The sequence below is a fragment of the Phytophthora cinnamomi genome, assembly GCF_018691715.1.
Source record: "Phytophthora cinnamomi strain GKB4 chromosome Unknown Contig53, whole genome shotgun sequence".
Taxonomy (NCBI): Eukaryota; Oomycota; class Peronosporomycetes; order Peronosporales; family Peronosporaceae; genus Phytophthora; species Phytophthora cinnamomi.
The window spans coordinates 3,171,296-3,198,113 of record NW_027150986.1 but is presented as its reverse complement, the minus strand read 5'-3'; the positions used below and the strand labels follow the sequence as shown (position 1 = coordinate 3,198,113).

Below are 26,818 nucleotides of genomic sequence, written 5' to 3'. Positions count from 1 at the left end.
CTACAACGTCCACCCGTGAACGTATGCAATGCTACAGCAGATCGCTGCAGCCTTGGGGCATCACCGCACAGAGCCTATCCTCGCTCGCCACTAGCGCGCGACTCGTCTTTCGAGGTGACCACGAGCGGTGACCGCAAACATGACGCTTGCAAGACGCGCACGAAAAGATGTGGCTGTCCCCATTTGCACGGGGTGTCGTCAACTCGAGCGGTGTACGGCGTCCACTGTACGCATGGGCGCTGGTCTGCTAGAAAAGCAGATGTGGGTGAGTGCGCCCAGCTGGCCTTCCTAAGAATACGCGGTTCGGTGTCGAACTTCGGCAGTCCAAATAGCTCAACGTCTGTCAGCACAGTGGAAGAGGTTACCAGTGGTCAACGGGCTGATCGCCGCGGAGCAAGAGGACCAGCAGGCTTGGCGTAGCTTATACTGCCACTGCATTATCGCCGCCGCGCTGCCGACGACACTCGATTACATATTTATCTTAGCGGCGCCGATCGGCTTTGCAAGGCGCTATGGATCCCGCGGCTTCATCGTCCAAGTGCGTGTGCCGCTCACTTACTGACGGTCTCAATGGAGTTTGGTGACTAACGAGCCGCGCTTGCCACAGAACGGACGAGGTGATTAAAGAGGGCAGCGTCGCAGTGCGCGGACACTTCATGGTAATGAGCATGGCAGCAGTTTGAAGGTTTTATGGTCTCACCGGTCGTTGATGTGCATTGCAGTGGCGCGACCGCTACATCATTGTCAAGCCGGGCGAGATGGTTATCGGCCGCCGACGAGACGGCTCCATCAAAGCCAAGGTTGGTGACCAGCTCTATCGAGTCAAAACAGCTATGCCTTGGTGTGGCACTCATTACCTAGACTGTTTTTTTTTTCTACTAGATCGATTTGTATGATACCAGCCTCAAACTCACATTCCTCGGAGGGCAGTCCCTGCTTACGATGTCCATGCACGGAAGGGATACCGTGCTTGACTTCCGCTCTACCACCACACGCGATGAATGGATCAGCGCTATTGTCGGCGCGCAGGAGCGTGCAGGTTCAGACTGCGAAGAGGACGGAACAGAGTTGATACCTGGAGAAGAAACAGAAGACAACGATGGACGCAAGCGGCGAAGTTCTATGACGAGCTTTGGGACGGACAAAACGGATTCGATTGGAGATGACGGTGAAGGGTATAACGACGCCCTGCTTGCACTGCAGAGTGTGCGTGATTCGGTCATGCAGTGCCATCTCTCGATGGGCGGATCTGAGATTGATACTTTCATTCCTCGCAACATTTCGGCCCCGACGTTCACAAAAGTCGCGCCATCACTTCGACGAGTTCAGAGCGCAAAACGCAGCGAGGAGGAGTTGCGACAGAAGCGACTTCGAGCATTGTTGACGCTGATTGAAAGCTCATCGCAAGGTGGGCGCGTTGTTCTTTTGCACCTGGGAGTGGTTGCATCTGCTGGTATTACCGTTGGTGACATTCTTCTGGCCCTCGGAGAGAAGCAACGGGATAACCCACGTCGCGGATCGTTTACTCCACGCACACTGAGTACCCAGAAACGCAATGTTGCGGCTTTCGTTCGGGATATGCTGTTCCATCCCATCTACTCGAAGCGCGAAGAAGTTAACACCGAAATTGTCCAAGGACTCATTGATTTATTCTTCTCACACTGTCGTCTCAGACGGTTTAGTGATGACTCGGAATCGCAAGTTCAACCAGTGCGCAGTGCATCTGCAAACAACTCTTCAGCAAAAAGTGAAAATGATGCTGCCCCAGCAACTCCTGTTACCCCGACCAACGTCCCACCACAAACTCCAACATCGCGAACTCCGCAAAGAAAAAAACGACGCAACCATTCATTCCCGAACTTGAGCGGAATTTCGCAACTAGCCAGAAGCAAGGGATTACTACAGACTTCATGCGACGATAATGACCGTACTATTACCTTCAGCAAATTCGAGGAAGGCAGCCAACGACTTCGCGAGAACTTGACTGTGCTGTTCGGTCCGCTGCAACCAGACAGCATCAGCAGTAGAGGACCGCGAGAAGGAACCATCCCGCTTGCGAGCACATTCAACTCAAAATCATCAGAAGAACTCGACTTTGAATGCGAAGATGTCCCGCTACCAGTTCCTCTACGAAGTATGTTGTGGGAGATGACATGCTCGGAAATGGCCCAGCAGCTCACGATATTTCACCATTCACAGCTCTCGAACGTCTACCCGTGGGAGTTCTTGCACAACCCCAAGATCGCTGCCAAAGAGTTGACGGATCATTTCAATCGGTTGGTAGCGTACTTCGTGTGGTCTGTGCTGGTCGAGGACTCTCCTAAGGAACGAGCGGAGGTGATCGAGAACATCATCTCCATTGCCATGGCTGCAAGTGCACCTCCTCTCAACAACTTTCACCTTGTTATGGCTTGTGTTGGCTGCCTCGGCGACATACCACTGATGGCGACTCGAATGCCTATTACCTGGAAAAGGGTTCGTGCCAAGTACAAGACACGGCTTGGTGAGCTCCGACGTCTGTGCGACCACACTGGCGGATTTGAAAACTTACGACGAAAACAGACCGCAGAAAGCGAGCGACCATCCGTTCCCGGTGAGCTTGCTGCTTCAATTATCCCGTTTATCGGCGTTATCGGCGTCATGCTTGAGCGACTGCGGTCGGCAAGCTATTTCACCGTCAAGAAAATGCTGGACTTGGAGAAACTCGAACGGCAGTACGTGGTGCTCAACGTACTTGAGAATGCGCTGCTGAAGCCTGCCCCAAAACCAACTCGAGCACCACGTCGCGGGAAATTAGCTCCAACCGAGTCTGTTGCCAGTATGACAACACGCTTACAGGAGTTCTTTCAGTCTCTCAAGATGGACTTTGCCACCTCGCGATTCCACCAGTTAAGGTCGCAGCAAATTCTAGCGAATGAGTCGACTACAACATCTTCAGCCCCACCTACGTTTGTTCTAGCGGCAACAGTAAGTGGTGGAGCTACCCTCTCCGGTGGTAGATTTGATGCTTCACCCGCATCCGTCGGCAGCAGTGACGACTCCGGATTGTCTTTTGTGTCATTTCGAGATATCTGTGTTCTGTTTGTATCGGTGCCTGAAATGCGAGAGCGCATGCAAATGGCTCTTGAGGCGCTGTTCGTGGATGGCCGACAGCCAGCGACTCAGTTCCTGCGCAAGTTTTGGCTCGACTTCAAACAGAATGTGTGGGTGTCTGGAGTAGGACCCACTCTTCAGAGCGTGCGAGCCTGCGTGTCGACTCTGTACCAAGAAGTCATGACGCACAAGCTCGTCGAGCTCATGCAGATCAGCGGTCTGGACGAAAACTCGACCGAGCTGCACGACATCGTGTACGCGAAGGTGGCAGTGCTGACCGTGCAGCCTATTTATCTGAAAATCGTGTCCAAGGTCAAGCGCAACTACGCCAAGGAAGACGCCCACTCCTCGGCGCGGCTTCTGCAGAGCACCCCGAAAGTGGTGGTCGACACCAGCATACCGACGATGCCGTGGAGCAGTTGCAGCTGCAGCTCTCCAGTCGAGTTGCTGGACCTCGTGTGTCATCTGGTAGAGCTACCCCGTCCAAGCACAACCTCCGCCGCCACCGTAGCGACCGACCACCAGCTCGCCGCAGTGGAGCTGCTGGGCGCTCTGAAGCACCAAGCGCGCCACACGTTCCTGGCCACCAACCCGGTGAGCAGCCTGTACCTGATGAAGCAGATCCTGGACCCCAAGTACCTCCCGCGCGCGCGCCGCCAAGCGCTCGAGGTGTTCGTCGCCGCGGTGACATGGCTGCGCAAGGAGCAGCGAGTCACCCCCGAGGGGGCTCCATGAGTCTTCCAGCGAATCGCTGGCGACAAGGCCAGAACGCGCGACAGCCTCCAGTGCTGCGAGCGTCACCGAGAGCCTTTAAGCGACAGCCACTCATTCCTGGGTGGCGTGCATCGCCCTCCATTTGACCGGGCGCGCGTCTTCCCCCTATAAATCGTCTCTGAATCACGGAGAGATGTTCAGAATATATTATGTCGCGCTCGCCCTCGAACCACCTTCGCCTTCATAGAATGGGTAACTCGTGAGGCTGTCGCACGACAAGCAGTGGCGGACCCGTGCCAATAGCTAAAGTGCATGCAGTAAATACATGGAGAAGCACGTTACACGTGCGATGAAAAAAAGTATCTTCACCCGGTACACTGTACCGATCGCACGAGCCGGGGCAGGACGTCCCTTCGTGGGCCAATCGCAGCGCCGCATGTGACGCGGGAAGCGAAGAGTGGCACCTGTGTACGCCGCACACCAAGTATCAACCACGGGCTCGTCACGTTGTCAATGCGGCTTTCTCGCCGCAGAACGAGCGCGCACTCGTCGGCGGCAAAAGCCTGGCCTCGGCGCCCTCTGCAGTGCATTGCCATTCGCCCCCGGTCGAGTTCCCTCCCTGGCGGCGACGGGCAAATCACTGCGGCGGCTGCAGCAGTAGCGCACCACTCTACCGCTCTTCCTACCGGGGGATCAATCAGTCCCTCGCGTCTGATACTGTACACCACTTCAGCGCTCGGCTCGGTAGCGTATCCATCTCTCCTCCCTTCGGAGCGCATCTGCGACAGCGGCGCGGCGTAGTACGAGCCTCCCTACCCTCCGTCCACTTGACGCCCCCTTCACGCGAGGGATTTCCGCAGCAGGAGGATGCACGCGCTGACACTGTCACTGGCGCTGGCGTTGGGTCTGCTGGACGCGGCGTCGGCCGCCAATTCCACGGGCTCCAGCGCGACTAGCGGGACCCTGAACACGCTGACCACGAGCTGCAACGGCGGCTGCAGCAGCAACAGCGCCTGCGTGGTGGTGGGCCAGTCGTCCGCCAACGCCATCGACTGCGTCAACGACACTAGCTGCGTCACACTGTCGTCGGGACAGTCGGCGCTCTGTCTGGACGCCTTCTCCTCGACCGCCACTGAGTGGGTCTTCCAGCCCGCCAAGAGCAATGACACTGCAGGCGCTGGCCCCTTCGAGCGCGTCGGACTGCTGCAGCTGGACGACCACGTGACAGACCTGACGTTCACGAAGGCCGAGCAAGGCGAGGAGCCGCTCTCCGGCTCGCTCGAGCTGTCGTCCATGAACATTCAGCCGGATGCGACACTGGATAAAGTCACGTTCAGGAATCTCAGCTTGTCCGGACTGGACAGCGCGCTGCCGCTCAACAGCGTGAGAAGAATGTGCGTTGTACTGTTGACATAGCTGGAAATGCTTCGTGGATGTGGATTCTAACTTGTTTCGTTGGCGGGAACAGATATTTCAACAACTGCTCACTGAGTGAGATCCCCACGGCCGCCGTCGCGGGAGACTCCGTCACCGTCATGTAAGTCGGATTCCTCCGCGCTTGCGACTTGTGTAAGGATGCCTTTGTCTGATCGTGGTTGTCGATTGTACTGTAGTGATCTATCCGGTAATGCCATCGACAAGGTGGACAACGACTTCCAAGACGAGTCCTTCACCAACCTCACCCTACTGTAGGTCTCTTCGTATAACCATAGTTCCTAGTTGAAGCGTTGCTGACTTGACTATTGCGTCTGCGCAGTGATTTATCGTCGAATGCGTTGACTAGCTTCAGCCTTGTAGTGGGCAACTTCCCAGCCATCACAACTCTGTGCGTATTGTTTATCTTGATACCAGTGTACTCTCACTTGAGCCCCTCCTGACGTTCAGCTGGTTACTGTACTCAATGCACTTAGATATCTCCATGGCAACTCGCTGAAAACAGTCCCCGATGTGGTCTTCAATCTGTCCACGCTGCAGTTCCTGACACTGGTCGACAACCCCATTAACGCGTCAGACCTCACAACAACTCAGTTTACGTTCCTGGCGAACTTGGAACTGTTCACGATTGATGGCACTACCAATACAAGCGCGTGCCCAACTACTGCCGTTCAGGCCAAGCTGAATGATTCCTTTACATTCTGTGTGGGAAATGGCAGCGACGTTGGGTCCTTGAATTCCTCGATTACCGAACAGCCAGCCACTACGATGCCTTCAACAACCGAGGGAGACTCATCGTCGTCTTCCTCGCACAAGACTTGGATCATTCTCGGTTCATGCCTGGGCGGCGTTGCGTTGCTGGCAATGTTGGGACTAGTGTGGTGGTGCTGTCGTCGTCGGCGAAACGAGCAGCCCAAGCTCATGAACAGTACCACACCATCGATTGCTATCGGCATGGGTGATCTGTCGGATCACCCATACATGGAGCTAGGTGTTCCCCGATCTGATGTCTCGAGCCAAACGACCTCGGACTTTGAACTACTCGCTTCCGTGGCGGATGGCTACATTGGTTTAACCAGGCTGTCATACGACGACGTGTTCCTACACAAAATGTTGCGAGTGAGCAGCCGCTCTGAGCTGTGGCTTGGTGAGTACAAGCATGAGGCTGTGCTCGTCAAAAAGATCAAGAGCAACACTGCGTCGAAGGCGTTGATGCGGGACTTTGTGACGGAGATCGAGCTCATGTTTGAGCTCAAGCACCCCCGCATTGCCGCCTTTCGAGGGGCTATGTGGGACGCAGATGGAACAGAGCTCTGTGCTGTCGTTGAGTACGTTGACAAGGGCGCATTGCGTGATTGCACGGTCAACAATGCAGTGGAGTTGTCTGTTCCAAAGCAGCACGCTATCGCTCGGCAGATCTCTGAAGCCATGGCTTTCCTACACAAGCAGAACATCGTCCATGGTCGATTGAATGCTTTTAACATCCTCCTGGATAAGGACTACTCCGCCAAGCTAAGCCTTTTCAGTATTTTCCACTACGTCAAGCTCTCGCCACTGGACAATGAGTGCAAGATTTTCGTGGCTCCTGAAGTTCTACGCGGTGAGCAACCAACGGAGAGGTCAGACGTGTACGCATTCGGCGTGGTACTCGTGGAAATTGACACGGGAGAAACCCCCGTGATGAATGCTCGAAAGCTCTCAATGGAACGCTCCGGCCGAGAAGGTGCTCTGTCTCCTACTGCGAAAAAGACTGGATTCCGCTTGAGCCGCCTCTGTTCCGGCGTGATGAAAGAAACTATTTCGGCTTGTCTCGAGAAGGACCCGGCACGTCGACCATCCATGGCGGATGTGGCGCTCGCTTTCAAGAATGGCGCGATGAAGCTGTGAGGCCTCCAAAGCAGGCATGAGGCTTCTATTTTATATTCTTGGTTGGCCTTACACCGATCCACTCAAGTTGTACATCATCCGCGTCAGATTTCACAACTGCCTGATGCAGAAATCACGGGGAGATGTAAGCTCGCAAATATGTAAGCGGAAGGCTATTTTTCCGTATAGTAGCCAAACAGCAAAAACAATATATCAAGCTCGTATGTACAATCGGAATGATTCAACTTCAACTTACTTACAAGCAACATCAGTTCACGAGGACAAACAGATGGAGTGTATTTTTTGCTTTATGTTCGTGGGTTCATAACTACTACATGACGTAGTCGCGTTGTTTACAGGCAGACACTAAATGGGACCACAGGTCACGTGTATCTACAGTAATACCGCAAAAGCAAAAGCTTTTGTCCCATCTGTCCTTACGGTGAATTCAGGACGTTTGAGATCCGCTTCACTTAACGCGACACGATAATACATATATTCACTGTAAATTTGTGTCTGGACGGGCACAGACAAGTTGTCTGAGACAACATCGAGCTATTGTGTGTTGTCATCAACGTTGCTACGTTAAGCGTCGCATCTGAATTGTTCACCGCGATCATTACACCGAAAGCTCCTTTTTTCGGTGGTCGCGATAATTGAAATTTGTGGGCAAACACGTCAGCTCGTGGTGGTGCAGCAGATTGCAAGAAAAAATTGGATTGCCTTTTTCTACAAGGTCGAAGTGCGTCAAAACTATCGTGACAATAAATATTCAACGCGCCTCCCTACTCCTTCGAACTGTCCCCGCAACGAGTCTCCAGAGCGCGTGCTGCTGCAGCTGCTGGAAGTCGCCTATGGTTCTCTATGCGCACGCTCGTAATACGAGCGGGGACTACCATCATCGCTTCGCAGGCTTCTGCAAAGCACCAGGGTTGGTGGCTTGATGCAGAGAGCACACATTGCCGTTACGCTCGTAAGCAGGCTTACGGCATCCTTCCACAACGCACCGCTTGCCTGTAGCAAAACAAGTGAGGAGCAACAAATAAAGCACAGGGCAAAAAGAGACAAGGCGACCGGGAGAAACTCCAGCGAGTGAGTGCCCATGCAGCCTAACACACGAAGGCTTAATGCAAAAATATAAAATTCATGCAGCTCACCTCCTCCGTGAGCCCAGCAGAGACCATGGGAGACTGCCGTCTTGGCGCAGTTGTCTTCGCTGCACTTGCGGCCTGAGAAAAATGGTCGAAGAAATGTAAGTAAGCAATGAAGAGACGCACGCATGAATAGGTTTCCGCACCTCCGCCGTGAGACCAACAAACTCCGCGCGACTTGGCACGGTTTTCACACCCGGCCACGGTGCACTTGGTCGAGCCGCCTGCGCATGTTACGCAACGTTGTTAAGCAAATCATGAAGCCACCTTTTTCCTTTAGTCGCATCATGCTTATAATACCGTGCTTCCAGCACACGCCCAAATTTTTAGCACTGCTCGTGCACCCGGGTACCGCACATCGCTTGCCGCCCTGTTATCAGGTTGTGCATTTGCACCGCGCATGTTCAACCGTTAGATCCAAACCGCCAACATCTCCGCCACATGAAAACTAACTCAACGAACTCACTCCGTGGCCAATGCAGAGCCCGCGGTTCACAACGTAGCGCGTGCAGTTCTCAAACTTGCAGATGCGCGACTTTTTCACCGCCGCCTTCGGGGCCGCGGCAGCCGGCACGTTCGCCGCCCTGTTCTCCGACGCGGACACACTTGAACCGACCGTGAGATCAGCTGCAGACGCACGAAGACCAAGCACCAAGCCAAGCACGCGATCAGTCCGTGTCGACCACGGAGGTCAATCTGCAAATCCAGGCGCCGGTCAACGCAACGCAACGTACCGAAGCTTGGGCCAGTCGCGCGGGCCTGGTCTTCGTCCGCGCTGCCCCCCAGGATGAAGGCCAGCGAGCTCTTGCTGGCTGCTGCGCGACCCACGAGCACCGCCGCGGCAGCGGCCGCAGCAGCATCTTCCGTGTTCATGATGGCCGCGAGTCGGTGTCTGCTGGCTGCGAGCTGCAGCGCCGGCGGCGCGTCCTGCGCACGGGGCTCGTCCACTTGTTGCATGGGCCACGCCGCGCCCATGTCGGCGTCGTCGGAGGCCGCGTTCTTCATGCAGGAGGGCTTGGGGGCGTCAAAGAGCAGCATCCACGGGGCTGAGATAGGGACCAAGACGGGCGGCAGTACTCGGCTGCGAGTGGGTGGGGGAGTGTATTTATATTCCTAAGTGTGCGTGTGTGTCCAGCTGGACGCCAAGGCTCACGCAGGGGCAGACCACTCGGCACGCAGCAGGCAGGCGAGGCACCTGTTTCCGCCACCAGCCAGCCAGCCAGCCGGGCGTTTGTTATCTGAGCGATGGAGCGGGTCTCGGGAGAACGATTCAAGTCGCGTCTGGATAGCGCAGAGCCCGGGCGTGCTCGGGATTCGCCCCGATTGCTCTGCACCGCAGTCACCTCGAGAACCACTGGTGTCGGGACGGGCTCCGCTTTGTGGCGGAACGGTGGTGGGGGCGAAACGGCTGCCTGCGGTTGGCTGAAACTACTTTCGGCCAATCCGCGCGCCGAACCCATTCTAGCTTCGAAATCCCGCCCATACAAACGGCGAGATCGGCTCCGACTCCCGGCTCGTCTCTGCGGCCGTAACGTAGCGATCCGGATTCTTGCATGCCGAGTCCGCCATGACGCGCGCCACTTGGCGCTTCGCGCCTGCTGTCTCCGCCGGCCCAGGTGCTTCATTGCACTTGGTGAGGGGGTCGTCAGCTGACGTATTATAAGCGCGCAGGCATTTCGCCGCTCTGCCCTCCCTGAGGGCGGGACCAACGCCTGCGTGACTGCAGGTGATTGCCTTCGAGGATTTGAACGGACCGATAATCGACACATAGACACTCAGTCGTTCGATTGTGGGGCATTGCCATCGTTCAACGAATGAGACACACAAATGCCTAGCCAAATGATCGCAGGGCTACAGTTCCTAAGCCCAGACCCGAGCATTCCTGTTACAGGGTACAGGACCTGTACCCCCGTGCTGTGTGTTAGCCTGACCAGCTCGCTGCATCCTGGCCAGGCGCCGCAGACAAACGCAGGTGTTAACTCGGCGCCCTGTGCAGCACGCCACCGTGAGAAACGAGGTCTGATCGGCCAGTGATCGCACAGAACATGTTCAGGCTGCATGGATCTTTAAAAGTCGTTCGGATCCCGACGACGGCGCCGTGATGACTCTGGTCGGCGTGCCGTTGCCTCCGCCTGGTGGTGATAGTGGTGTCGATGCTGTTGACAGCAGCATGGAGCATGGGGAGCCGGTCCCCCCGCAGAGAGGAACTCGAGCACGGCGCGCTCCATGTCCGCCATTTGCTCTCTGCAACTCGAGCAGCGAGCGTGCTGCTCGCGCGCGCGTACGATCTGCAGCATTCGGTCCGACGCGGCACGAACGCGCGTGTCCTGATCCACTTGAGCCGCCGTTACCGCGTTGGATTGGGCGAACTGCTGCGCCGCTGCTATCTCAATCGAGCGGGACAAGCATCGAAACGTTAGTGTCCGACATCCAGTGCAAGTAACGAAGGCACATCCTACCGATCTGCTGCTGTCTCTTCAACTTCGCGTCGGCGCTGTCCAATTCGCGCTGGATATGTTGCAGTTGACGCTTGGTCTGCTCGAGCTGCTGGTCTCGGCGCTCCAACCTGCTCTGCAGCATCTGAGAGTGTATTGCTATCTCATGCTGATTCTCGTTGGCACGGTCCAGCTCACTCTGCATCTTTCGCAGACGCCGGGTAAGACGAGGTGCAGCAGCCAAGATCTCGCTTCGGCTAGCATACGCCCAGAAACCATCCTCGTGGTAAGAACTGTCATGCCGACATCGTTCTCGACGGCCTGATCCCCCGTCTCCGAGTGTCAAATACAGTCGAATAGGATCTCGAGCACTAGCTTGGTTCCGGCAGACCGGACACGCCTCGCGAGTTGCCAGCGCCTCCTCTAAACAAAAGGCATGGAAAACGTGTCCGCACGGCAAACCTGCCAAGCTATCCCCCATAGATTCGAGGCAAATTGTACACTCGCTCGGTCCTCTGTCGCTCGGGTCATTCTTCGTGCTTGACCATAAATTCGTATCAAGCCTACTAGACACGCTGAGGCAGTGCTGGCGATGATGCTCCATGCTTCGCACAGGTACTTGTGCTTTGAGCATAACTATCAATGATGAAGAATTCGATGGGAGAAGACAGCGAAAAGTAGTAAGTACCTTTCGCACACAGGCTGCAAAATCAATTTCACTTGGCATCACTCAACGGTTCAATGGCATATTATACTTTAGGTTATCTGTACTATCTGCGTTCAGGCTATCAGGCCTGCCTAAATGTGCAGCATGGCTGCGATGTAGGACGCGCTCGGTCGTAGGGATGGATCGTACTGCAAGCATGCGCCTGCCAGCTCGCGGACCATTGTGGGGCACTCTGGTGTGAATGTGAACATGCTCAAAAGGCTTGTCTCATCGTTGTTTTGCGTGCCCAATACAGGAGTTGTTCGTCGTCGGTTCTCTTCCAGAGCAACACTACGAGTGCGTGAGCCGTTCGTGCTCGGCAGGCTTTCGAGCTGAGTGGTTCGTCGCCGCGAGCTGTCAAAATCAATGCCACCAGTATTCACAACTGTGCCGTCGGTTGAAAGAAGCGTCCCGTTGTCTGAATCGAAGTCTCCAATGTGTGTCCGCATTCTCCACGAACTCCTGATCATCTCGTCTGCAGTCTGGCATGTATCTAGATGCGCCAGCAGTACACCGAACGCGTACATATCGGAAGACGAACGAGACGGTTCACCGATAAGAACCTCAGGGGCGAAAAATGCCTTGGTTGTAGAGTCACAGCGGCGGTAGTACGAGTGGCAGCTGTAGGGTGACGACCCATTCGTGGGGAGTGCTGCCTGTACTGGATTGAGCTTGCAACCCTTTTCAGGGTCCACGAACACACTGCGTCCATTAAGTCCGTCGTACGTGACCTTGTGCTGACTGTGCAAGTACATGAGGCCTCGGGCGATCTCAGCTGCCGCCTTCATCTTGAAGTTCGTCCAATTGAGCCCAGTGCCAGCACTCCGCAAATACGCTTCCAGGGTACCCAGAGTCATGTACTCGCAAACAGCAGTCATCGCATGCCGTTCATCCCACGCAAGCCCAATGATCGAGAGGATCTGCGGGTGGCGCATCTGCGAAAGCGCCGGTATCATGTCCAAAGCAGCCTCCACGTCGTCATCGCTGGTCTGGAGTTTAGTTACGAGGACCAAGCGCGAACAATGCTCGGCAAGCGCGACAGTCACGGGGCCTGAAGTTGATAACTGATTCAGCACTACCACATCAGTAGCCGGGATCTCCTTAAACGCAGCCTTGCGTACTCCACCTCCGAAGTTGTACTCATTCAGTGATGCTTCAAGTTCCGTAGTCTGAGCGGTGCCATTTAACGCCCCCATTCTTGCTCTCAGACTGCGCAGGTTGGCCTTGATCTTGCCGTCGGCAGACACAAATGAGTCATGCTGCTCTTGGGCCGTCTTCTTCTTCATTTGCCGCAGGAGCACCACGCCGCCCACGACCGCCAGCACTACGAAGAGTGCGAGTCCCAAAACAACATAGACTGCAACAGAACTGCTGCTACTCCCACTGGCCGTGGATGATGTGCTTTTGTCGTTGGAACCAGAGCTGTTAATACTCCCAAGACCGTCACCATTTGTGTAGCACACGCTTTTGTCGGCCCATGATACAACATCGTATCCCGTCGAGCAGCTCCCATTGACAGTCAAATTGGCTTCAAATACGGGAAGTTTCTGCAAATACTGAAGCTGTGGAAGAGTGACGTGGGCGTCAGCGATGGCGTTGCCCTGCAAGTACAGAGCTGATAGGTTGCGCATCTCATAAATAATGGTAGGGATATCCGACAGCTGGTTGTCACGAAGATCTCTGTTCATTCAAATGAGAAAAAGATGTTAGCTCGAGACCCACACGAAATAAGGGACCTATATACTTACAAGGTAGACACTGATGTAAACGCGTGTGAGCCACGAGGATCAAACTGTGTAAGCTTTGATCGCTGGATAATACTGCATCGTACATGCACAAGTCAGTCAATGCTAAAGCATAATGCCTCTATTGATGAAAACTTACAGCGTCTGAAGAGAGTCCGGAAAAATGTTCGTGAGCATATCGCCGATAGCTACATCTGAAATTAAGCTGAAAGCCATCACCAAACAGCAAAACATGCCATCAGCACGATGCAGTTTTCTATGAAGCAAAAACAAAACCAGTGCACGTACATTTGCTGGAGCCCTTGGCCGTTGCGGAAGGTATCCGACGAAAAAGAGAGCGGGACAGTGATCTGCGAGTCTGCCGTCGCGCCAACGATCGACCTGCAAATCGCAAACCGAACAAACGATCGTACACACACAAACAATCGCCAACATCAGCGAGGCTGCCACGCGTCGAAAAATACACACAAATGGCAAGCACGCACAGATTCTGCAGGGTGGACGGTAGCGCTAGGTCTTCGACAACCTGGAAGACTCCCGTGTCCGCCTTGTCACTCTGCGGCTGGGCGATATTGATCGTCCACTGCGGCATGCTCCAACTGGCCCACGTGTCCACCAGACACTGCACCTGGCAGTTGCCCGACGTCACGTTTGTCTTGCACGTCGGCATCTTCGCGGACGCGCAGCCTCGGTAGAAGAAGTTGCCGTCCTTGCTGGAGCTGCCGCTTGCCGTAGACGCGTAGCTCACGCACAGCGAGGAGCTGCAGGATCCGTAGCAGTTGCTGGTCAGCGTGTTGTGCTCCGGGACCTTGCAGGTCTCGTCGGAGGCCAGCGCCCGCATTCTCGCCCTCATCCGCGTCCTTCCTGCGCAAATTTCGCTCGAAAAACACTGAGCCCTTGCACCCTCGGTGCTGCACGCTGAGTCGCCGGTCTTGCGCCTCTATGGACCTGGTTTCCGACACACAAACAGCGTTAGAGGGCACTCCCGGTAGCCATTTGTGTCAGCGATGGTGGGCTGGCCTCCTACCGACTGGACGCGGCTGATTTTTTCGCGCTCGCCACGAGCAACAGTAGCAGCAGCGAGGAGTAACCTGCGCCTGGACTGGAAGGCAAGCGTTGTGGCACGCGGAGGCAGGGTACAGGTAGCCGCTCGCTCGCTCCGGCGTCCGGGCGGCAAATGGCGGTCCTCGGCACAAATGTCCCACTGCGATGGGGCGACTACGCGCGCATAGCCAGGGCGTAAAGCCAGTCGCGAACCGAATCTGCCGCGGCATTGGCGGAAACCAGAGCCTGATAATCGCGGGGATTGGCGGAAACCCTGTCGTGCGTTCTGACTGGCCCCCAGTATGCGGGGAAAGAGAAACCGCAGGTAAGTTCAACGTTGTTCCGCCGCAAAAGGCTCAGCTGGTCTCGCTTTCAGCGTGGGGGCTGTGGCCCTGCTGGTGCCGCGGAAGCCGCGCGCGTCCCCCGCTGATCAGTTGACTCGCGGTGGATCGTTCCGAGTACAGTCCATGCGTTTCGTGCGGTTGAAGCTCGAAGTGGAGGCCCCGCGACAATCGTCTCGACGTCGAGTCCACTGCAGCACAATGCTGCTGCAGCAGCAGCGCAGTAGCATTGGCGGAAGATGCATCCCAATGCCGACTCTGAGACTTGCAAATTACAGAGGACTGCTGTTTCTTGTTTCTCGAGCGAGGACAAGTTCACCACGATTAGCTCGCTTCGGTGCAGCTGTGTCAAAACAATATGCCTCAATATTCCTGGAGGCACGATCACTGCGACGGTGGCCAGCTGGACCCCAACGTGCGGTTCCGATCCAAGGTTTCGTATGGGCGACGCGGCTGTTGTCCGTTGCCCCACTTTAATGGCATCGACAGCTACAGGTAACCTCTGAATAAGCTTCGTTTTTAAAGGGGTTTTGCACATTTTTTGCTTGAAGCATCTTAAAGTACACCCTTTTTAACGCAAATTTCAAGTTCAATACTGCAAAATGCAAGATCATAACGGCATTGAATAGTACTTCGTTGCTGGCCAATAACGAAAACCGTATGTATAACATACTACGTTTGTAAGTATTACAAATATTACAAATGTTGTAAAGCAAACTGAAAGTTACTAAACCTACGGACCAATCACAGCCGTTCAAAACTCACGCTTGCATTTCCCGTGTAGCGAAAAGATGATTTTGATCCGGAGGCGTACTTGTCGTGGTGTATGATCTCGAGCCGCTCGTGAATCTGGATCGACCGGCTTTGGCCGTGATGCTCCTCCACTTCTGCTTCAGTCCGCAGTCAAAGTTCACTAGCGCCGGGGCCAAATGTACTACCCATAAACTTATCACTACGCAAGAACTTGTATATCGGCGGAAGTATGCAAAACAATTTCTCGAGGATCCCAAAGAATCTAAGGCCCCCTTCCTATGTCCGCCTGTTTGAAAGACTCTCTGCGACAGTTTATTGGGGAGTACAGATTTCGCTCTCACTTCCGGCCACCAGAGACTTTAACATGAATGTTTTGAATGAAGTTTAAAAGGAACGAGATGTGCTAAAAGTGTATTTGCGACGCATAAAACACTACAACGTCAGCAGCCACATCACCACCATAGCTGGAGCCGTCGAAGTCAAAAGGCCCCCTCCCCCCACGCTGTAGAAGGGAATGCCATGAGGATGTCAAAGATCGTCGTCTATGCCGGAGGGCGTCGGAGATTTAGCGCCACTGTAGCCCAGGCAGCGAGCTCGAGCTGTGCAATCTTTGGACACTCGGCAGCCTTCTGGACGATGGCTCGCTTGGCTTCGATCTTCACCCAAGCTCCCATGGTTTGCTGGTAGCTCCGGATACCTCAAATGAAAGCGCGTTTCGCGCCCAAATTCAAACTGGACCTCCCGACCACCTTGGACTCTCTCTTACCTCCTGAAAATAATACTATAAATCAGATCAAGGTTATTAGATCAGCTCAATACCGGAAGTGGGTGCGATATCTGTAATTTCGGGCGCATGATTAGGTTTCGAAGCATATCAATTCTCGAAGCCGGGACCACTTGTTAGGCATATATTATTACAGAAGGATATTATTACAACTGTCGGTCTCTTTTTTTGTGCGTTCTCTATTTTCGAACGGATTCTATTTTTCGTAACGGTGTGTCACTAGCTCCGATTTAGACCTGCTATTTTCGCCGCCTGCAACATGTGGCCTGACACCACCACAAGGTGAGCGCAATTACCGCGGAGGAACCAACAGTGCCAGTGCACTGAACGCCGCCATGAGCGCTCGCCGGTTGCGTGAAGCCACCAAGTCGACGCCTCGCAGTATTCCCGGTGCGATTCTGCAGCTACTCCTTCCAGTCGCCGACTCCACCTCACTTGCACATGACTATTCAACCCGCAGGAACTCCACGCAAGGCTACGGAGAGCGAGCACGAGTACCTTCGCCGGTGTGTGGACCCGGTGCTGATGCCACTCATCGAGTCGCTGCTGCTCTACCAGCCGGAGAGTGTGTATCACTTCATCCACGACTTCGTGGACGAGCAAAAGGCCGGTCGCTTTTCGCATCACCCGCGGAGTGTTGGCTACGCAAAGAAGCTCACCAACCGCCGCAAGATGGCGGACTTTATGTCGACCAGCGTGATCCCAGTCATGGATGACCTTGCGAAGCAGATTTTACGCGAAAAACCCAACTCCGTTAAAGGTGAGTTTGAATGCGACACTCCCTAAATGGTGCTTGCTGACCGAGGATTGTTTGTTGCGTAAAGCCTTCATCAAGGACGTAGTCGCTGCACGTATCGTCATTGAATCCAGCGATATAGAAGAAACTTCTAACCAGCTCGAGGCCGAAGCACAGTTTTGTGTAAATGACCGCGTCTTGTGTCGATATAAAGGTCGGCCAAGGTTCTTCCCTGGGACTATCACAGCGACCGACGGAAACGGGAGCTTTACAGTCTTGTATGATGATGGAAAGACAGAGAGCAATGTGCACTACATGTGCCTGAAGTTACATTCAGTCCCTGACGCAGGCTCAGTAAAGACGCAAAAGGTTATTGTAGAGGAATCTGAAGGCAATCAGGAAAAGCCCAAGGTCACCATGGAGATCGTATTGCTGATCATTGGTATCGACGGAGCTGGAAAAACTACGCTTCTCTCGACATTACAAGGCGATCTGGACAAGGAGCATGTACCCAGCGCTGGCTTCACATCTGCCACATTTCAAACTGAAACAGGCTCGGCCACATTCTACGATCTCGGAGGTGGCCCGACATTTCGAAATGTCTGGAAGGAATACTACGCTGATGTAAGTAGCGAGCTCGTTCACTACTTGAAGTGGACGATTGATAGTCTGACGTATTCGTCCCTGCCCAGGCTCACGGCGTCATTTACGTGGTCGATTCATCCAGCGAAAATGCGGTGCTTCAGGCTGCCAATGTGCTCGAAGAGTCGATGGCAAACGAGCTTATGACCAACAAACCTTTGCTAATGTACGAATAGCCTATCACTTTTATCTTGTGGTGCCGATATTTACGACTTTTTATTGTGTAGTTTTGCCAACAAACGAGATCATGACGACCCAATAGCTGAAGATGAGTTGCAAAATTTACTGCGCTTGAGCAAGTTCCCCAGTTCAAAGATCGTACCATGCATTGCCAAACCAGCAGTCAACGGCGGTGCTGTAGACGAGCGTCTAGAAACGGGTCTTCAATGGCTCTTTGATCAGGTCCACAACAGCTTCGATTCTCTTCATGAACGCGTTCAACGCGATCTCGTGCAGAAGAAAAAACTTGATCAACAACGGCGGGACGAGCAGCGCGCACGGGTCACGCGATGGAAAGAAGAGCGTGAGCTTAACCTAATGCGAATGCATGACAAGACCTCCATCGAGGAGCAATCCAGCAGCACGACACCCTCAACAGTTAGACCGGAAGAAGCCGTGATATACTGTTCAAACTGCAGCACGGAACCGGCAGTAACAAAATGTGCAGCTTCCAAATGGATGCCCGTATGCGAAGACTGTGTAAACGCTCTAAGAAGTCAGAATCAATGAGCGTAAGCATGAGCCAAACATCAACATCACTGAACAACTGAACGTGTCAAATGTTTCATGAATTCTAGAAGTCTATCCTCTATGGCTTTAACCTCTTCGTTTCTTCCCGCCCTTCTTGCCGCGACCACGCTGCTCTTCCTCCTCTTCCATCTTCTCCTTTTTCGATCGTGCGGAGCTCACAATTTTCTCTACGTTTTCTTTTTTCTTGTTCTTGCGCATCTCCTTGCGCTCGCGACGCTTTTCAGCTGCCTTTTGCTCTTTTTCAAGACGAATGCGATCAGCTTCCTCCTTTTGCCGAGCAGCTTCATCATCAGCTTCTTGTTGCTTGGCACCCTCGATCTCAGTATCATGCTGTTCGGCTGCTTCCGGCGTCTCATCAGGGGTGTTATCAGAGCTTTCAGCGTCACGCTTCACCTTGCCAAGCGCAATGAGTTCCTCCTGGAGATCGAGATCCATTTCGTTATCCAAAATACTGAGATCACTGAACACGCCAAGTTCTTCCTCTTTTTCGCGGTGCTTTTTCGACGTCAGGTGGTTCTGCAACTGCTTGGTAGACTTGAAAGTCTTGCTGCACAGGTCGCATACAAGCACGTCCGCGTCCATTTTCTTCCGGAGCTTTTCGAGTTCCTGCTCGATGTCTCTGTCAGCAACGCGGCTTGTCTCCATGCTGCTGTCGGCCCAGAGTTTCTCCTGTTGCTCCTGAAACGCACGACGTTCGGCGTCATACGCCGCCTGCTTTTCCCGCTTCTTAGTCTCTTCCTCAATTCGTCGCTGCTCCTTTTCCTTCTCTTTCTGCTTCTGGAATGCCCGGACACGCGGGTCGCGGCGACACACGAAGTCCACGAGCTCGCGTACCTCCGTCGTGAACGCCTTCTTGGCAGCGTCGCGGAGCTTCTTGTTCTCCTTCTCCATCGCCCGCCTCACCATTCTAGTCGGGGCATCCGTCGTCTTGTACTCGTCAACCCAAGCAAAGTTGCGCTGCGTCATGTAGCTCTTCCAGTGCTGGTAGAAGTAGTTGACGTCGTCCATCGCCGTCTTGGCGTGTCCGAGCTCCGGCGCAACATCAAACCTCGACGCGTCACCGCCCTCTCTATCCAGCTCATCTATCTGCGCACAATAACAGCCACCGTACCCGTAAGACTATGGCATCTCCACTGCACTGCAATTGCAGTTGGTTCAGTCAACGCACCTTGGCGAAGAGCTCCCCGTACACGGAGTAGAAGCTCTTCTCGTCCGAGCCGAAGCCCGAGTACACCGACGCGCTGAAGTACCGGAACAGGTTGAGCTCGTCCTCGTCTCCGTCCTCGTCGTTGCCGTCTCCGCCGCGCAGAATCTGCTCGCGGTGCTCGTCGTACCATTTCTTCTCGTGCGGGTCGCTCAGCACCTCGTAGGCGTTCTGGATGGTCTGGAATTGCTGCGTGGCCTCCTCGCTCGAGATGCCGTTCTGCTGGTGCTTGTCCGGGTGCCACCGTAGCGCCTGCAGGCGGAATGCCTTCTTGATCTCCGCGGCGGACGCGTCGCGCTCGACCGCCAGCACCTCGTAGTGGCAGCGCATGACGACAACGAGTCGGGCGTTGCAGCCACAAAATGTATGACGCGCGATCACGGACTATTTTGTTTGGTCCGAATTGGGTAGTACCAAATCGCAAAGACTAAAAGACTCAGCCACTTCAACGTAGTGCAACAGTAGTGGTCCACTACTCTTGCTCCGATCCCTTGGAGTCCCTCCTGTAGTAGTCTATGCATCAGTCCTTGTGTTGGCGTGTTCTTCCGATGCAGTTCAACTGCACGCCGTTAACTCCAGCTTGCATGGTTCTCGTTGTCATCACCAACGTGGTTCATCTTGGCTTACCGCGGATCCAACAGTGAGCACCAGAGAAACTCCGACACCAAGGCATCGTAGTTTGCGCTGATATTGCCCATGATCTCTTTTTGAAGCATGAGCAGATCACCGCTGATCTCTGTGGCATCGAAATCCATCGTCAACCGATACTGCTCAATCAAAGGCGCTAACACATTTTCCTAGTTTATCTGCTGTTTGACGGCCAGGTTCGTTGCCTTACAAAGGTTAAATGTGCTCAATACAACCTCCAACCTCGAAATGAAATGAAATGAAATTGATAGTCAGGATACAGTGGATCACGAAAGGAAGAGTTCGTGCTTGATCTTTGGCGGTGATTTGCTTCATTATGCGCAGTGTGCGGAGCAGCAGCAGCTGAAGGGCTTCCGCTACAAACCACAACGTTGCGATAGGCTTGGTGACGATATGAATGGAACACGCGGAACTGGAGGTCGGAGATGCAAAAAAGCGATTGATCGAGGGCCTCCAGAGCATCACTTGGGATGAAGTGGACGATTTTCTGTCAGAATTCAAGCAATCTGTTTTCCAAATCGTCAGGTCCTCTTTATCCCCGCTCATCGTCTGAGCTCGCAAAAGCATCTTCTTGGTCTTGAGATCATAGTCGGAACCATCCGCCAGCCAGCCATAGAAGCTCTTGAACCACCGAAGCAACGCCCCGGTGGGAGGGATCGACCGGGCAGCAGCACCAGCTTGATGAAGTGCCAGTACTCGGCACACCGGATATGCGGGCGCGTGAAGAGCGTCCGGCTTTCGTGTTGGGAGGTGCTGGTTGTGAGAGCTGCTGGACTGGAGTTGGCGGCTTGCAAAGCAATTGTGGGGTGAAGATCTGTTCACAAAATTCAAATTTGGCGCCAAAACCCAGACCGTCCACTATTCGGGGCGGATCTCGTTGAAGTCGATGGATAACCGTTTCAGTGCAAGTGCCCGACTTGTCCTCAGTGGGCAACAACAGCAATTTGGACGGGGATACAAGTATGCTGGAGTTTTTAAATGCCCGCGCGCGGCAACTCAAGCTCGGTTCCGATTCGCAGCAAACGGCGAGTCACCACGAGGACCTGCTCGTGGCGCGAGATGCCAGCACGCCCGAGATCAAGAAGGCCTTCCGTCTGCTGGCGCTGCGCTGGCACCCGCTATGCTGAGACCAAGTGCCAGCAGTGGGAGGAGGGCATCCGCCGGTACAAAGAGCTCGCAAAAGAGCGTCGGCGTCGACACGAGCAGTGGATGGAAGAGCACCAGCGGCAACAAGAGCAAGAGAGGCAAAAAGAACGCCATCGCCATGAGAAGTGGATGGAAGAGTTTCGGCTCCGGCAGGGGCAGCGGAGAGAAGAAGAGCGACGTCGCCACGAGCAATTGATGAAAGAAGAGCGCCGCCGCCATAAACAATGGATGGGAGATCGTCGACAAGAATCGAGGCGTCGGCATGAGCAGTGGATGGAGAAGAGCCGACTCCGCCGACATGAAGTCGCAGTGACACGAGATGACAGCTGGAGAGAGGGTGTTCGAGATCTTCGCCGAGACAGCGTGAGATTAGCAGCGTACATAATGCATTATCCAAAGGTGATCGCGGCAATAGCTCGGTTATCAAAGCGATGTATGCAGTCAATAAAGCGCTAGGCTCGCGAATATTCACGTTCACGTAAAGCATGTTGATCATCGCCTTCCACTTATCTTCGTAGTCTTTATATTCTTCAATGTCGGAAAGCACATTGTATGGAATTTCGCAGCGAAGTGAACCGATGGCAGCAGACGAACAGCCAACACTCCCAAGCCATACACGCGCCAGCGCACACAGGAACGGGTACCGCGAGCGGTTAACCCGCCACCACGTAAACGGGTCTGCTATGCGAGTAGTACGTTGCTCACGTTCGGCCAGGTAAGCAGATACCTCGTTGGTCACGGAAATCTGCATCTCCTCCACGTCGATTGCGATAGGCATCGCCACATCCTCCTCCTGCAGTAGTCTATGCATCAGTCCTTGTGTTAGCGTATTCTTCCGATGCAGTTCAACTGTACGCTCCATTAGCTCGGGCTTGCATTGTTCTCGTTTGCCATCACCAACGTGGTTCATCTTGGCGTACCGCGGATCCAACAGCGAGCACCAGAGAAACTCCGACACCAAGGCATCGTAGTTTGCGCTGATGTTGTCTATGATCTCTTTTCGAAGCATGAGTAGGTCACCACTGATCTCCGTTGCATCGAATGCCATCGTCAACCGATAATGCTCGATCACAGGCCCCAACACATTATGTTGGCTCAACTGCTGCTTGGTAATCACCAAGCAATGGATCACGAAAGGGAGAGTTCGTGCTCTGTCTTTGGTGGTGATTTGCTTCACTTCGCGCAGTGTGCGGAGCAGTAGTAGCAGGGCTTCGGCTACAAACCACATCTTCGCAGGAGGCTCGGCAATAGAAGAAATAGAGCTTGAAGCCGAGCTGGCAAAAAAGCGGTCGATGGAGGGTCCCCAGAGCATCAACTCGGATAGACAATCGTATATTTCATCCCACGTCGAGCAATCCATTTTCCGAATCGCCAGGTCATCTTCATCCCCACTGATCGACTGAGCGCGCATAAGCCTCTTTTTTGCCTCTAAATTATCATCAAAGGAATCGGTTCGTCTTAAAAGCTCGTGAATCACTGAGGAAATAGTCAACTGTGCAGCCAGCTTGGTTCTCGAACCACTACCCACGCCTGTTACGGCAGTAGTAGCGTCAGTGTCTTTACGAGATGGCGAAATCCAACTATCGATGGAGCTATCCACCACCATCCAAAGATCAGGAAATCGCTTCACGCCAAAGATCCGTGTGACTTGGCGCATAACGAGGTCATTGCTGGTCAGGAAAATAGACAAAGAGCCCTTTGACAGACCCCACTTTTGAAAGCCGCATCCATCACCTTGGCTAGTGCCTTCGTGCCGCCATCCTCCCGACATGGAACATGGATCACACCCTTGGGTCCCTTGGGGATTGTTTCTGGCTCGAACTCTTCGTTCACGTGATGGCACAGCAGTGCGACGTACTTCATGTAGTGCACGCCCCAGAGCTCCGCGGAGAGCGAGTAGCTCCCCACCACATTGTTCCTAGCTTTCTCCATCGCTTCAAAGCCGAATTCCGCCTCCATGTTCTCCACCATACGACACATGGCTGGTCGGTCAGGCAACGCGATCGTTCCTTGTGAGAGGAAGTCTATCAGCCTCGTGAAGCTCCTAGTCGTCACCGACGACAGCGGCATCAGACTGCTGCATATCATACGCACCATCAAGGTCATAGCTGTTGCCTGGCGGTCTTCAGGCTGAGTTGTCGCCGACGGTCAGTTGTACCGAGGCTTCTTGGCTGCTGGGGGAGCAAATATGCTACCAGTCCTTGCAGCTGTAGATCCCATGGTGGCGTCCCCGTCCAAGTTCACGAAGGAAGACTGGTTGGCCGCTCTCCCGCTGGCACTGGCAGCGGGCGCCTTCTCCTCCGCATCCGATCGCGCGATGAACTCCCTCTGCTCCCGTGGGTGCTTCTTCTCCATGTGGTTGCGCACGGCAACGCTCGGTCCCTTCTTGAAGAGGAAGGTGGTGTCGCTTCGCAAGCAAAAGGCCTCGGGGGTGTCGTTACTGCTCCACTTGGTCTTCCCCGGCGCGAGGGTGCGTGATGAACTGCCAGTACTCGGGGTGCCAGATGTGCGGGCACGTGAAGAGCGTCCGGCTTCCGTGCTGGAAGGCGTCGCTCATGGGGGAGGGGAGGGGGGGGGGTCTGCTGGCCGGGTTGCAAGTCAATTTGTGGGGTATCCATACTTGTAGGAGATTTTGGCGCCAAAACCAAATCGTCCACTATTCGGGAAGATCGGATTGAAGACGTTGATCCACTGTGTGGATATGTTTCATCAGGACTGCAACTATGGCGCGAATGCAAGTCGTAGTGCGACGAAGCGGGAAACTGCAACTGCGTTGAAGCATTGATTGGTTTAACCCAATTCAGGCAAGGTAGATTGACTGTCTTGCATAGGTGAATACATGTAAAAAAAACTTTGCGATAAAATGCGTGTATCATCTATCAAAGTGGGATCCGTTGGTGGGGGGAGTTCGGTGTGTATGCCCCGGGGGCCGAAGCTCCAACAAATACACCGTATAGATATCCATCGGGCCTTCTCCGAAGCTGGTGTAACACTTGCTCACGGTTGGAAAGTAAATACTGTAACACGTTTCATTGTACCCGACAAAGTCAAACCTTCGAAGTCATTTTTGACGCTCTTTATCTGTCTTTCGCGCGGAGTTTATCAGGGGGAGATATACTTCCGGGAGCTGCGCGTAGAAATGCCGGTACACACTTTTAAAGTAGAGACCCAAGATACGAACTTACATATCAACAGGAATGCCTTCGTTGCTTAAGGATGTGTGTTTTTCAGGATATAAACTTTACTCAAGAGCAAAAAAGTTTGCTGAAGACATGCTAGGATATTCTATTGATATTTTCTAAAGCGCTTCAGGGTAGCAATGCTGCGTAGTCTGTCGAGTACCTACGCACAGGTGCGTGATGCATGCACGGCGAATTTTTTTTTGCTTAAGCACCCTGCGTCGTGATATCAGGGTTCTCGATGCGTTGGTTGCTGTCGCCGCTCGTGCCCCTGCACTTCGCCAGCCTCATATAGCACTCGTTGGAGTACTCGACGCCGTTCTCGTCGGCCACGGGCTCGTACACATCCAGGCAATAGAAATCGCACGAGTCAGCTCCGGTGCCACTTTTGCTGCTGGATGTCTTAGGCGAAGGGGTCACCAACGGCGAGGGTGTGGATGCGCACTCTCCACCAGATACCTGAGTAATGTTCTTTTCAGGGTGGTTGCAGCTAGCGATGCCCAGGTTGCATTCGTTGCTGTATGTCTCGCCATCGGAACCGCACACTGGAGCGTAGTTGTCGGGGCATAGCATGTCGCCGCAAGCTCCACCCTTGTATCCGGGGGCGAAAGCAAGCTTGCGCTGAGCATCTGTTGCAGGGCGGTTGTTGCTGTCGCCGCTAGTGCCCTTGCACTTCGCCAACCTCATGTAGCACTCGTTGGAGTACTCGACGCCGTTCTCGTCGGCCACGGGCTCGTACACATCCAGGCAATAGAAATCGCACGAGTCAGCTCCGGTGCCACTTTTGTTGCTGGATGTCTTAGGCGAAGGGGTCGCCGACGGCACGGGTGTGGATGACGAGCACTTGTCGTCGGCGATCGTTGACGTGATCGCGACAGCCGTGAGAACGAGGCCGAGGGCGAACTTCATTATGCGGGTGGCTTGGAGGTTGAGCTGGAATGCGGGACTTGTTGCGAATTGGAGAATGAATCTCCGACAGGTGTGGCGAGGAAGGCCCCACACCACTAATACAGATTTGGCCCAATGGTGATTACTCAAGTCCGTATATATGCCATTTGCTCTGCAATCGCTTGGATGGATTAAAGCTGTTAAGCATTGTCACACAGTTTTTTGTTGCGACGTTCAGCAACAGTTTGAACTGGGTCTACCAGTATCGGGAGGTGATATCCGCAGCGCGCCCACTTGCTACCTGCAGCTATCCAGTTACACAGAAGGACAACAATTCCCAAAAGTTGCAGCTTTTGTGTGAATGGCTGTCTCTGCACTCTCAAAAAGCGCCGCCTCGTCTGCCAGTCTTCAACGACGACATGAACATGCTTGGAAGCAACCGTCGTACCGGTGGGGTTGTGTCTACTTCGTCGACCACGCCGCTCACCTCGGCTTCACCCGAATGGCAACTGCACGAAGGGCAATTCTTGCTCCCATGCGTGGCTACGACGCCTACAGCCTCGACTCAATCGGAATGGCAACTACAACAGGGGCAGTACGCCCTTCCAAGGTTTCCAGCTTCATCTTGCTCCCAGCCTGAGCCAAACCAGTTGAGTCAATTACAAAATTCGCCTCCGCAATCACAGAACCAACACGAACCAAACACTTTCCCGTCGGCTACCCCATTAACGCATTCGAGCGCTGTGGAACATGTAACACGCTCCAGTCAAATGAGCTTATACCGAGTAGAAACAGTTTCACAGCTCCTGTCTAATGAGCTTATACGGAGTAGAAACAGTTTCACCGCGTGTCCTGAACAGCTTTATCGTTTGCCTTGCGTCGAGGAACAAGTGTTTGCATCTCTGGCATTAGCGCAAAGGGCTATGAATTTGTACACGCGAGAACATGGCTATGCTGTCGTTTACAAGGGCACTAGCTACGACAAATTGGGTGGGAAGAGACTTATCCGCTACGGCTGTGACCGACATGGGGTATCACGTGGGGGAGGGCTACAATGTCGGCGCGTACGCCCTAATACGATGACTCGAAAGTGTGGATGCCCAATGGAGGTGTATCTCGTACGAAAGAAGGACGGAGTCGGTAACGAGATATGGGAACTTCAGCATCGTGGTCGCGCATTATTACACAACCACTTACCGTCTTCTCATGCAGGATCGCATCCAATCCATCGCAGGGCTTCGCGGACTGAAGCTGTTCAATTAGCAATTGCTGTGGATAGCGAAACCGGTGCTAGCGCTAGACAGACGATTGCCCGATTACTACTTGAGCATCCCGATTTGGTAATAGTACCAAGAGATGTGTACAACGAACGGAGTCGGGCGGGGTTTGCCATTGTGGGTGGTTCATCTCGCATTGAATTCTTGCTACAGAATTTGAAGGAAAGACCCTTTTTCGTTGCCCATAAGTATGACGAATCTAGGCGTCTAACGCACCTATTCTTTGCCTTTGAGGGGGCTATTGACGTGTACAAGCACAATTACGATGTGATCTTGATGGAC

At 53.9% G+C, this 26,818-nt stretch overlaps 9 protein-coding genes across 10 annotated transcripts; 3 read left to right on the top strand and 6 right to left on the bottom strand.

Annotated features, from left to right (window-relative positions):
• Positions 1-512: 512 nt before the first annotated feature.
• IUM83_00918 (uncharacterized protein) lies at positions 513-3,828 on the top strand (the record flags this gene model as incomplete). The annotated part of the gene is made up of 6 exons (XM_067924736.1): positions 513-538; positions 608-659; positions 723-800; positions 883-1,206; positions 2,012-2,134; positions 2,200-3,828. 6 exons carry the CDS (start codon positions 513-515, stop codon positions 3,826-3,828), a joined length of 2,232 nt encoding a protein of 743 aa, XP_067788926.1.
• An 846-nt stretch (positions 3,829-4,674) lies between these two features.
• Positions 4,675-7,128, top strand: IUM83_00917 (TKL protein kinase; the record flags this gene model as incomplete). Its single annotated transcript, XM_067924735.1, has 5 exons — positions 4,675-5,201; positions 5,276-5,344; positions 5,421-5,495; positions 5,564-5,632; positions 5,718-7,128. The coding sequence occupies 5 exons, from the start codon at positions 4,675-4,677 to the stop codon at positions 7,126-7,128; spliced, it is 2,151 nt and encodes a 716-aa protein (XP_067788460.1).
• Positions 7,129-8,005: 877 nt separating this feature from the next.
• IUM83_00916 (WRKY transcription factor 19) lies at positions 8,006-9,296 on the bottom strand (the record flags this gene model as incomplete). Its single annotated transcript, XM_067924734.1, has 6 exons — positions 8,006-8,121; positions 8,265-8,336; positions 8,405-8,482; positions 8,559-8,628; positions 8,725-8,885; positions 8,993-9,296. The coding sequence occupies 6 exons, from the start codon at positions 9,294-9,296 to the stop codon at positions 8,006-8,008; spliced, it is 801 nt and encodes a 266-aa protein (XP_067788925.1).
• A 1,011-nt stretch (positions 9,297-10,307) lies between these two features.
• On the bottom strand, positions 10,308-10,838 carry IUM83_00915 (uncharacterized protein; the record flags this gene model as incomplete). Its single annotated transcript, XM_067924733.1, has 2 exons — positions 10,308-10,645; positions 10,718-10,838. The coding sequence occupies 2 exons, from the start codon at positions 10,836-10,838 to the stop codon at positions 10,308-10,310; spliced, it is 459 nt and encodes a 152-aa protein (XP_067788539.1).
• A 653-nt stretch (positions 10,839-11,491) lies between these two features.
• IUM83_00914 (serine/threonine protein kinase) lies at positions 11,492-13,985 on the bottom strand (the record flags this gene model as incomplete). The annotated part of the gene is made up of 5 exons (XM_067924732.1): positions 11,492-13,079; positions 13,148-13,219; positions 13,284-13,349; positions 13,433-13,525; positions 13,630-13,985. 5 exons carry the CDS (start codon positions 13,983-13,985, stop codon positions 11,492-11,494), a joined length of 2,175 nt encoding a protein of 724 aa, XP_067788922.1.
• A 99-nt stretch (positions 13,986-14,084) lies between these two features.
• Positions 14,085-14,418, bottom strand: IUM83_00913 (uncharacterized protein; the record flags this gene model as incomplete). The annotated part of the gene is made up of 2 exons (XM_067924731.1): positions 14,085-14,092; positions 14,172-14,418. The coding sequence occupies 2 exons, from the start codon at positions 14,416-14,418 to the stop codon at positions 14,085-14,087; spliced, it is 255 nt and encodes an 84-aa protein (XP_067789363.1).
• Positions 14,419-16,401: 1,983 nt separating this feature from the next.
• IUM83_00912 (ADP-ribosylation factor-like protein) lies at positions 16,402-18,099 on the top strand (the record flags this gene model as incomplete). Its single annotated transcript, XM_067924730.1, has 7 exons — positions 16,402-16,456; positions 16,527-16,826; positions 16,891-17,016; positions 17,101-17,426; positions 17,495-17,610; positions 17,672-17,967; positions 18,083-18,099. 7 exons carry the CDS (start codon positions 16,402-16,404, stop codon positions 18,097-18,099), a joined length of 1,236 nt encoding a protein of 411 aa, XP_067788920.1.
• A 161-nt stretch (positions 18,100-18,260) lies between these two features.
• On the bottom strand, positions 18,261-19,728 carry IUM83_00911 (uncharacterized protein; the record flags this gene model as incomplete). The annotated part of the gene is made up of 2 exons (XM_067924729.1): positions 18,261-19,280; positions 19,363-19,728. 2 exons carry the CDS (start codon positions 19,726-19,728, stop codon positions 18,261-18,263), a joined length of 1,386 nt encoding a protein of 461 aa, XP_067788919.1.
• Positions 19,729-22,856: 3,128 nt separating this feature from the next.
• On the bottom strand, positions 22,857-23,547 carry IUM83_00910 (uncharacterized protein; the record flags this gene model as incomplete). 2 transcript variants are annotated; one of them, XM_067924728.1, is made up of 2 exons in its annotated part: positions 22,857-22,862; positions 22,927-23,172. In XM_067924728.1, 2 exons carry the CDS (start codon positions 23,170-23,172, stop codon positions 22,857-22,859), a joined length of 252 nt encoding a protein of 83 aa, XP_067788918.1. The 2 variants fall into 2 exon arrangements, with proteins under 2 accessions (XP_067788918.1, XP_067788917.1); XM_067924727.1 differs by lacking the exon at positions 22,857-22,862 and adding an exon at positions 23,351-23,547 and having other exon boundaries at positions 22,867-23,269.
• Positions 23,548-26,818: the final 3,271 nt, after the last annotated feature.